At 50.5% G+C, this 11223-nt stretch overlaps 1 protein-coding gene across 1 annotated transcript; it reads left to right on the forward strand.

Annotated features, from left to right (window-relative positions):
* Positions 1 to 925: 925 nt before the first annotated feature.
* Positions 926 to 5627, forward strand: NEFL (neurofilament light chain). Its single transcript, XM_058820162.1, has 4 exons — positions 926 to 1985; positions 3214 to 3338; positions 4048 to 4364; positions 5074 to 5627. Exons 1-4 carry the CDS (start codon positions 936 to 938, stop codon positions 5259 to 5261), a joined length of 1680 nt encoding a protein of 559 aa, XP_058676145.1. The 5' UTR covers positions 926 to 935; the 3' UTR covers positions 5262 to 5627.
* Positions 5628 to 11223: the final 5596 nt, after the last annotated feature.

Consider the following 11223-nt stretch of genomic DNA (forward strand, 5'->3'; position numbering starts at 1 on the left):
GCCCATGGCAGGGTGGGACTGGATGGGCTTTAAGGTGCCTCCCAACCCAAACCATTCCATGATTCCATGATGCTGTAATTACCTAGTTATTAGGGACCACTTGTAACAAAGGACATGGGGAGGATGCAGGGGCTCAAAGAGCACTCATACCTTGTGCTAACTGCAAACTGAAGGAAAAAAAATATTCTATTTACACATTTGGGGGTTCTGAGCTGCAGCCAGGGATGGGTGTCCCACAGCCTCAGCCACAGCCTCGGGCTTGCAGCACATTCCCGAAGCTTCTGCCAGGGCAGCTGTGAAGAGGCAGAGCAGGGGTGTCAAACACAGCCGGGGGGTGCAGATACACCTGAGGGGAGCTGGATCGGAAAGGGCAGAGGTGGGCACGAAGGGGGGCCGGGAGGTGGCCCAGGGCGGCCCGAGGAGGGCTGAGACAGGGCTGAGCCGGTGAGGCGGGGCCGAGCCGGGGCTGTTCCAGAGCGGGCCGGGCACAGGCATCCCTTCACGGCAGTGAAGCCCGGAGATGGCCGGAGCTGTCCAGGCATCCCTTCCCTGCTGTCACGCCTGGAGTTGTGCAGACATCCCTGCAGTGACGCCCGGAGCTGTCCAGCCATCCCTGCCGTGATGCCCGGAGCTGTCCAGCCATCCCTGCCGTGACACCCGGAGTGTCCGGGCATCCCTTCACTGCGGTCACGCCCGGAGCTGGCGTGGTCCGGCCCGGTGCCGCTGAGGCATCGCAGCAGCGAGGGAGGGCATGAATGGCTGGATCGCTCCGGGCATCCCCTCCCCGCGGCGGAGCCTGGACCACTCCGGGCGTCGCCTCCCCCGGCGATGTCGCCGCGCCCCGCCCCGTCCCCGCTCCGCCCGCCCTCCCCGCGCATAAATACCGGGCTGCGGGCGGCGCCCGCCGCAGAGCCGTCGCCGGAGCCGCCGCAGCCATGAGCTCGTACGGCTACGACCCGTTCTTCCCGTCCTACAAGCGGCGCTACGCGGACAGCCCGCGCATCCATGTGTCGGTGCGCAGCGGCGGCGGCTTCGGCTCGGCGCGCTCCGCGTACTCCAGCCTGTCCGCGCCCGTGTCCTCCGTGTCCGTGCGCCGCAGCTACGCCACCTCCAGCGCCTCCAGCTCGCTGCTGCACTCGGTGGACAGCCTGGACCTGAGCCAGGTGGCCGCCATCAGCAACGACCTCAAGTCCATCCGCAGCCAGGAGCGAGCGCAGCTGCAGGACCTCAACGACCGCTTCGCCTGCTTCATCGAGCGCGTCCACGAGCTGGAGCAGCAGAACAAGGTGCTGGAGGCCGAGCTGCTGGTGCTGCGGCAGAAGCACGCCGAGCCCTCCCGCTTCCGAGCGCTGTACGAGCAGGAGATCCGCGAGCTGCGCCTGGCCGCCGAGGAGGCGACGAGCGAGAAGCAGGCGCTGCAGGGCGAGCGGGAGAGCCTGGAGGAGACGCTGCGCGGGCTGCAGGCGCGCTACGAGGAGGAGGTGCTGAGCCGCGAGGACGCGGAGGCGCGGCTGCTCGAGGTGCGCAAGGGCGCGGACGAGGCGGCGCTGGCGCGGGCGGAGCTGGAGAAGCGCGTGGACAGCCTGCTGGACGAGCTGGCCTTCCTCAAGAAGGTGCACGAGGAGGAGCTGGCCGAGCTGCAGGCGCAGATCCAGTACGCGCACCTGTCCGTGGAGATGGACGTGTCGGCCAAGCCCGACCTGTCGGCCGCGCTGCGCGACATCCGCGCGCAGTACGAGAAGCTGGCGGCGCGCAACATGCAGAACGCCGAGGAGTGGTTCCGCAGCCGCTTCACCGTGCTCAGCGAGAGCGCCGCCAAGAACACGGACGCCGTGCGAGCCGCCAAGGACGAGGTGTCCGAGAGCCGCCGCCTGCTCAAAGCCAAGACGCTGGAGATCGAGGCCACCCGCGGCATGAACGAGGCGCTGGAGAAGCAGCTGCAGGAGCTGGAAGAGAAGCAGAGCGCGGATATCTCCGCCCTGCAGGTGAGGGGTGCGGGCTGGAAGGGTCCCGCGGGGGAGGAGGGTCGGGGTCCTTCAGGGGATGATGGGCAGGGTTCTGCGGGTCGGGAGAAATTGGGGTTTGAAGGGTTCTGTAAATGTAGGGATGGTGGGGTTTGGAAGGTTGTGAAGATGAAGGGATGATGGGGTTTGAAGGGTTCTGCAGGTCGGGAGAAATTGGGGTTTGAAGGGTTCTGAAGATGCAGGGATAACGGGGTTTGGAAGGTTCTGAAGATGCGGGGATGATGGGGTTTGGAAGGTTCTGAAGATGCGGGGATGATGGGGTTTGAAGGGCTCTGCAGGTCAGGAGAAGTTGGGGCTTGAAGGGTCCAGAAGATGTGGGGATGGTGGGGTTTGAAGGGTTCTTCAGGTGAGGAATGATGGGGTTTGAAGGGCACTGCAGGCAACAGGGGTCAGGTTTTACAGGGTTCTGCAGGTGAGGGATTTCAGGGTTTTCTGGGCTCTGCAGGTGAAGGGATGGACAATGGGGTGTGAAGGCTTCTGCAAGGTGAGGGGGGTCAGGGTTTGCTGGGTTCTACAGGTGAGAGGAGTTGGGGTCTGCAGTCTCCCAGATGAGGGGATCAGGTTTGGGGGGTTGTCGGTGGCATCACTCCTGGTTTGTGCTGTGCCCGTGCTGCAGATAAGGCATCCTGCAATCACACTGCAGAATGCCACAGAGCTCTAGAGCACGATGTGGTGTGGAAATCCAGACCCAAATCAGGATCTGAATTACCAAAATCTTACCAGGGACACTGCTTATCTAAAATATGAGATGTTATAAAATCAGAATGCAAAATGCCCCTGATAAAGCCCAATATCCATGTGTCCATGTACTGATTCAGCCTGAGCTACACGAAAAAATCATGGAATATCCTGAGTTGGAAAGGACCCACAAGGATCATCAATGGATATCCCTAAGTTAAAATTAGAAAAAGCTCATAGAGGCCAAAATCAAAATGAAACAATACACAGATTTCATGGATGCTTTAGCACTTGGGTACCAGAAAATTGGGCTCTGTGTTAAATAGGACTGGAATAATGTGGAGCAGAAAACATGCCAGGAATGATGCTTTTTGGCTGAGGGTGGAGTGCGAGCTGTGCAGTTTCTGTCTGCTAGAGCAGGATGAAATTAAAAGGATTGGAGAAATTCCTTGTGATTATTGCTAGACTTGAGAACAGAATTTTATGCTGTCAATATTGTTCCATCCAACAGGATACAATCAACAAATTGGAGAATGAGCTGAGAACCACAAAGAGTGAGATGGCTCGGTACTTGAAGGAATATCAGGACCTGCTCAATGTGAAAATGGCCCTGGACATCGAAATTGCAGCTTATAGGTATGGTGGGCGATGTTCTAAAGAGCCAGAGCTCAGAGCAGTTCCCATTCTCTTCAGGAGAATTCAGGGTATTTAGCATTCCCCCAGCAGAAATTTTCAGGGATCTGTGGCAGAGTTTAATCAGCTCCTCTCTATGTGCACACAGGATTTTTAGTTTGGCAATAAATGATCTCAGTTCTCCATCCTGACAGATGTTCTGTACTTGGGGAAGAGATTTTATATCAGTGGAATTCCTCAATACCAATGGCTCATTCTCAAAACGGCAAATCCCTCAAATGCCCTCAAGAACAGGGATTTTTTCTAACTTGTAAATCTACAAATTAAATATTTTCCAGTAGAATTGCTGCTAAATAACTGTGATATTTAATCTCTGATACTGAACAGCATTTCAGTGGAAGCCACAAGGGGGAATACTGAGAGAGCAGCTCCAAGCCTTGTCTGACAGCTCAGCAGCAAATTGTTGCAGCTGCAGGGTGGCAAAATGCACCTCTAGTTCCACTTGCCAGGGGGACCTGGTTCTAGAGAGGTTTTAAGGAAAGGTATTTTAAGGAAAGGTGTTAATTCATGAAAAATCATTTCTGAATAAATGATTCCAAGCGAACAGGGTGGCACTGGCACAATGTGCTTTAACAACCACACGTGCAGCCTGCAGGGCTCCTGCTGCAGCACAAGCAGCTCATTTCCCCCTGCTTTTATTTCTCCCTGCCAGGAAACTGCTGGAGGGGGAGGAGACCCGGCTGAGCTTCACCAGCGTGGGCAGCATCACCAGTGGGTACAGCCAGAGCGCCCCCAGCTTCGGCAGGTCTGCCTACAGCGGCCTCCAGGCCAGCTCCTACCTGATGAGCGCCCGCTCCTTCCCCACCTACTACTCCAGCCACGTGCAGGAGGAGCAGATTGAGATCGAGGAAACCATCGAGGCTGCTAAAGCAGGAGAGGCCAAGGCAGCCCCTGCAGAAGAGGGTGAGGAGGAGGAGAAGGAGGAAGGAGAGGAGGAAGCAGGGGAAGAGGCTGAAGAAGAGGAGGAAGGTACTTAGAGTTGCTTTTAAATCCCTTTTATTCATGCGGCACTGTGCTCCTATGGGATAAACCCCAGAAATCCCAATGATTAAATCTAATGATTAAAGCTCTTTCCCTTTCTGCTCCTATGAGCCAAAGGATGGTGGGGTTAAGCACATGGAATTTCTGAATATTGAATGGGAGATAAGGTCAAGTGTTCAAATCAGGCAGATTATAGGTTTCCAAAACCCCCAGTGATAATGCTCAGGTGTTACAGGCATCCTCAGAAAGAAGGACCAAGGACATCCTGAGCTAAATATGAATTCCCAAAGGGCAGCCTGAGATAATGGGAACATCAGCTGATGTGTGGGGCTGGAATTACTGGGTTCAGGGCATGGCACCGTCACTGCTCTGCCAGGCACTGGTGGCCATTGAACTGTGAGGGGTTCGTTACTGTAAAGTTAATTATAGTGAAATTACAGCTAATTAAAGAGCCAATTGGAGAGCAGTGAAAGATAATTCAGGTCTTTGGATAAGGCTCTAAACACTGAGTCCAGAACTGATATTTTTCCAGGCCATGATTTGTTTTTATTAAATGTTTCACTCCCCCTGAAATCCAGGAGAAGCTGCTTGTGCAGTTCTGCTGTAGCTGCCAAAATGTGTGGGCTTGAATGGGATTCCCACTGAACTGGCCTCAGGAATTGTTCCTGGATGTGAAATATCTTTGTGTCCTTCAAAGGTGCCAAGGAGGAATCAGAAGAAGCCAAAGAGGGTGAGGAAGAGGAAGGAGAAGGGGAAGAAACAGCAGCAGAAGAAGGGGAGGAGTCCCAGGAAGCTGCTGAGGAAGGTGGTGAGGAGGAGAAGGAGGAGAAGGAAGAGAAGGAAGCAGCAGGAAAGGAGGAGAGCGAAGGCAAGAAGAAGGCTTGATCTGAGGGCAGCTTTCCATCAGAACCACGACTGACTGAGCTCCAGCTGCAGTCTCACCTATTTAATTCAGTGCCCACTGAGTTCCAGTCCATGATTATGATGTTTCTCCCTGTGCAGAGTCTGAGTTTGCTTGCAGAGCACCCAAGGCTTGCTCCCCGAGTGCCGCATGGTTCCACGTATGAGTTCAGGGCTTCTGTCCTTCCTGGGTGACCCAGAACCTTAACATTTCAAATGGGGGGGAAAGAAGTGCTGGGAATGAAAGGTTACCTTTAACTTGCATTTAAACTAATTCTGGAAACGGTGGGTGGGGGAAGTGATGGAGGCTTCATTAAGTACGTGCAATAAAGCTGTCAATAAAGTTCAGAAATGCTTACACGGATTCCTCGTGCATGTCCTCTGTCACTGATGCCCTTAAAAGGTTGATAAAGGGCTTTATCCCACTCTTCTTGTGAATGAGAAGTGGGGAAAATCTCTTGGGTGTAAAATTTCACACATTTTATACCAATACCCTGGGGTGTGGTGGTGCCTGGGATGGGTCTCACTGGCTGAGGGTGCAACAAGCACGAACTCCCTTCTGAAAAATGGGAATTTTATCAAACCAACACAGAGGGGAAAGGCAAATGTGGCTGTTAAATTGTGGCAGGATTGTTCAGTGTCTGCAGGGTCACTGAGGAGAGCGAAGAACAATTTAGGATGTAGGTGAGGCTTGGAGCAAAGACTCTTCAAAAATCACATTAAAATCAGAACACGATGAGCAGTGAGAAGGGTGGATGGTGCAGGGGAAGGAGCTGCCTCTCTCCCCCAGGTGCTGTCTGAGCTCAGCCCTGCCTCATTTTCTTCTGAGAACTTCCCAGGGCCTTTTGAAGTTTAGGCTGAGCTAAAAAAGGCACAAAAAGGAGCATTTCAAAGCAGCACAGCCTGGCAGTTCCACAAGCCATGTCCTGTGCTCTGAGCCTGTCAATGTTCAATTGCCTGAGGCTGATAGAGGAAATTAAACCTTGTAAGGACAAGCACTGGGCCAATGCTGCCAATGAAACCAGTTTAAAGACACAAAACCCATGGAAATTTGAGTTAAAACAACCGTTAATGGCTGCACTAAACCTTACAGAAAGGTTTTCTGGATGGGTTTTTGCACAGGATTTTGGGGTAATTTGATTTTATGCACTGGTGCTGTGGTATCAGCTGGTTTGCATTGGTTCTCCTCAATGGCTTTGTCCAGAGAGAAAGGAAATCTCTTTTTTTATACAAGTCTTTGGGGGGTACCAAAAGCATCTCCCTGTATAAAGTGTGATAAAAAAAGATTACCATGGATGAAGCAAGCACTTCAGATTATTATTTTCTTCCACATTCCCAAGAAAAGGAGCAAGAGAAAGAAAAAGAAGCTTGGTCATACCATTCAGAAAAGCAGTAATGCCAGTAACTCACAGTTCCAGTATCATTTCCAATCATTTTTTCCCCTACTTTCCTAGGAGTTTGACCCTTTTGAGAACCAGAAGTAAAATAATTTTCACTTTCTTCAGCAACACCTCTTAAATATTTATTTTCACGTTTCCCTCCTGCTTTTAATGGAGATTTTTCTCCCTGTGTTTAAACATTTCTTTTTTACATTTCCCTCCTCTTTCAATGGAGATTTTTCTCCCTGTGTTTAAACATTTCATTTTTACATTTCCCTCCTCTTTCAATGGAGATTTTTCTCCCTGTGTTTAAATATTTCTTTTTTACATTTCCCTCCTCTTTCAATGGAGATTTTTCTCCCTGTGTTTAAACATTTCATTTTTACATTTCCCTCCTCTTTCAATGGAGATTTTTCTCCCTGTGTTTAAATATTTCCTTTTACATTTCCCTCCTCTTTTAACGGAGATTTTTCTCCCCGTGTTTATGCAGAGCCATTGCTACAAAGCAGATTTTATTTTCCCTCTGCAGGACAGGGGTGAGGAGAACCTGGGGACCTTGAAGTGCTCTTCACAGAGCATTCAATATTTCTTTTTTACATTTCCCTCCTCTTTCAATGGAGATTTTTCTCCCTGTGTTTAAACATTTCTTTTTACATTTCCCTCCTCTTTTAACGGAGATTTTTCTTTTTTACATTTCCCTCCTCTTTTAATGGAGATTTTTCTCCCTGTGTTTAAATACTTCTATTTACATTTCCCTCCCCTTTTACCTGATATTTTCCCCCCTGTGTTTATGCAGAGCCATTGCTACAAAGCAGATTTTATTTTCCCTTTGTGGGAAGGGGGTGAGGAGCACTGGGGGAACCTGCAGGGTTGTTCATGATTCTGATTATGATTGCTACAAAGCAGATTTTATTTTCTCTCTGTGGGAAGGGGGCGAGGAGCACTGGGGGACCCTGCAGGGCTCTCACAGAGATCTCTCAGGGCTGTGAGGGATGGAGGGAGCTGCTCTGGGGTGTGACAGCCCCAGCTGCCCCAGCAGACTGTTGGGGCTGCTGCTCGGAGATAAGGAATGGGAGCTGCTTCTCAGAAACGGGAGCTGCTTCTGGGAACTGCCCCAGTGCACTCAGCTGGCTGCTCCTGAGGAGGGAAATGCTGTTCCAGCCCTGGGCAGAGCCCAGCAGGAGCATCAGAGGCAGAGCAGAGCTGGACAGCTCGGCTGGAGAGAGCACTGACCAGGGGTGGAGGGACGGGACAGGGGCTTCAAATGGCTTCAAACTGGCAGGGAGGAGCTTTAGATGGGATATGGGGAGGGAATTCCTTATTCAGAGGGTCTTGAGGGGATGAGATGGAATTCCCAGAGAAGCTGGGGCTGCCCCTGGATCCCTGGCAGTGCCCAGGGCCAGGCTGGACAGGGCTTGGAGCAGCCTGGGACAGTGGGAGGGGTCCCTGCCATGGGCAGGTGGGACTGGAGGGGCTTTAAGGTCCCTTCCAACCAAACCATTCCATGATTTATCAAACCATGCCTTTCTCCAAGCACTCTGAGCTCCTTTAACTCTACAAACCCCAAATTTTCATCTCCTTTCACAATGCTTTTTTGCTGACTAACTCTTCCTTCCCTCAGCCCTTTGCATCCCTCTTGCTTTTGGGAAGTGAAGCTCCCTGTGCACCCGGGGCTGTTTCAGAGCAGCACACACAGAGCTGCAGCAGCTCTGCCCTCCCTGTGCACCCAGGGCAGCTCCAGAGCAGCCCCCAGATCTGCAGCAGCTCTCTCCTCTCTCCTGCAGCCGTTCCCAGGCTGGTCCCTGCTCCCTGGGTTATTTTTAATGCCTTGCAGCTCCGCAGGCTGAGTCAGCCGAGCAGGAGCTGCAGCAGGGCTGGCTCTGCAGGGGGACCAGGCTGGGTTCCCCACTCCTGCCCTCTGCCCAGCCCGGTGGGGAGCCTGGGCCGGGCTCCTGTGCCCGAGCAGCTCCAGGGCTGGGGATGGATCCTGCTGCCAGCACTCCTTACCTGGGAGAACCCAGGGCTGCCTTTGACGCAATGCAGTAAAAGCTGGCACAGGGAGCCTTAGGAGAAACTTTCACCCCAGTTGCAGCTGCAAGTGAAGCCAGAAGTGTCCTGGGGGTCTTTCCTGCTCTTTGGGGCTGGATCGGGCTGAGATCTCACCCCAGGGAAGTGCTGGGTGCTTTCCCTGAGGTGCACACACAGCCCCTCACACCCCCTCTCCCCTCACAGGGGAACGCCTGTACAGAACACCCACAGCCCAGAAATTCACCTTTAATAACTCAACAATTAACAGCCCATCATTTCCTGCCACCCAGATTAGTTAGGGATGCTTTAATCCTGAAAAAGCAGCAATAAAGCCCGAGTGTGGATGGGGAGAGCACAAACCCCGATGACTGGAGAAAATTCTGGTGCCTGACTCAGCTCCCTGACAAATGCATCCTGTTTGTTTTGTAATGCTTCTCAGCTTGTTCCCACCTGGAATTTTGTTCTGGGATGCTGAAAAATAACTCTGGCATCTCCACAAGCCAGCACAGGAAAAAGATCCTGGTTTAGAGCCCTCCAGCTCTTGAAGCCATGGTGGTCTAAATATCCCACCTTAAAAGAGATGCAGAAATCTTCACTGTAAATTCCTTTAATTATTATTTTTCCCTGCATGGATTTTTTTCCTATTGTTTAATGAACTTCTCTGTCTGAAAATAATTATTCCCATCACTGGTTCTGTGCAGTCTGGAGGAGTAATTGGTGCAGAACAGGCAAATAACATCCTATTTATGCCTCTCTGCCCGGGAATGGGGCTCTCCTTTGAAACTGTTTGATTGCAGATGTCAGTAGACAAAACCTCTTGGCACCATTAAATATTAATCAGTTCTTACAATTTTATAAACATTTAGAAATGTGTTAACCACTTGCTTGTTCCTCTTAGGACTTGCTGGGAACATCTGCAGTGGGAAATGGGCTAAACACACAAATCCAATGTGTTGGAGCAGGGGGAAAACACACTTGTGGGTAATAACTGAAAGCTGTGAGGGTGAAAGGGGTGGAATGAGGATGTTGTGGAACACATAATTCCACATTAAATATTGGTCTCTGGTTTAGTGCCGGTGTTCTCTTGGAAACTGTTTAAATCTAAGGGGAAAACACCTTTGATTCTCACAAGCCTTTGGGCACTTTGTGCTTTTACACAATTTGATGTAGATACCAAAAAACAGGGGAATACTACACTCCTTGTTCCTAAAGGTAAAGTTATTTTTGTGTCACACCCACACAGGACTATGGAGAAGCTCCTGTTTAATTTGTTAACTCTGCTTTAATTAAACATCACTCAGCAGCCAAGCTGTGGAGCACAGATTCCCATTATTGATAGCAGCAGGAAAACTTCCATTGCTTTGCTCCACAGACACCCAGATTCACTTGGAAGCTTTATCTGCTATAGGCTCTCCACCACTTCTCCAGTGAAGAATGTGCTGAACACTTTCAATTAAAAACTCCTTGATCTTCAATTATTGATGGGGTGAAGGCACGTGGAAATTCTAGATTTTGATCAGACCCTCAGTCAGGCAACAGATTTCAGGGTAGTCCACGGCCTGAATCCAGGCATGAAAATTATTTGCATTTCTTTGTGAGTTGTGGGAGGTGGGGCAGCAGCTGCACTCTTCATTTTCCTTTTGAAATGGGAAGCAAAACCAAAATTAATCCTATAATGACCAATTAATTCTCACATTGGAGTTGGGGCTTTATCTTCTCCCCTTTTTTCCTTTGTTTCCATTTATTTTTCCACGTAGAGCAATTTTTGATTGGCTTTGTTCTTAACAAAAGAACAAATTAACCCCCTTGGGTTAATTTTTGGTTTTAGAATTTTGTGTTTAGAGGCAAATTAAACTTTTTGATCATTGGACCCAGAGAATAAATAAGGAGGTTCCAATAAAATTAAGGCAAGAGGGGGTAAAATAACCAGTGCCAAGCCTGTTCTGAGGGCTTGGTTGAGTCCCTTAATGGGTTTTTGCTCAGCTGAGTGACAAACTGGTGCCACAGAAGATGCCACACCCAGCCTCTCTCCCCAGGAAAATCCAGGAATCATTTGGAAATTGGCTCTCTGTGTGTGGATGTTGGGGTGTAAGGAGGACAACAACACTTGCAGCAGATTTTAACATTTTTTGGCTCAGCACAAACAGGACTGGGGGCTTAGAGTCTTCCCCTTCCTAAAAAAAAACAATTGCAACCCCTCTAAGCACCTCAAGGCCAGGCAGAGGTGTTCTATGGATTCCTCTTTCCTCTAGAAAATTTGGGATGTAGCTCTTATTTTCCTAATTGAGCCTTTGTGTTGTTAGAGGAAATTTGTCCATCATATCCAATTCCCAAGGCACAGAACATCCTGAGCTGAATGGGACCCCCAAGGACAATCAAAGCCCAACTCTAGACAAAAGAGAACACCAAGGAAAAGAACCTCAACCAATTACCAACCCATGCAGCTGCATTCCCATTCAGGAGAGAGCACCCAGCTTAGGGAGGGGTTTAAACTGGGAAAAACTCATCAGAACAAGTCATGTTTTCATATTGACCTTTAT

The sequence above is a fragment of the Ammospiza caudacuta genome, chromosome 26 (assembly GCF_027887145.1).
Source record: "Ammospiza caudacuta isolate bAmmCau1 chromosome 26, bAmmCau1.pri, whole genome shotgun sequence".
NCBI classification, from domain to species: domain Eukaryota; kingdom Metazoa; phylum Chordata; class Aves; order Passeriformes; family Passerellidae; genus Ammospiza; species Ammospiza caudacuta.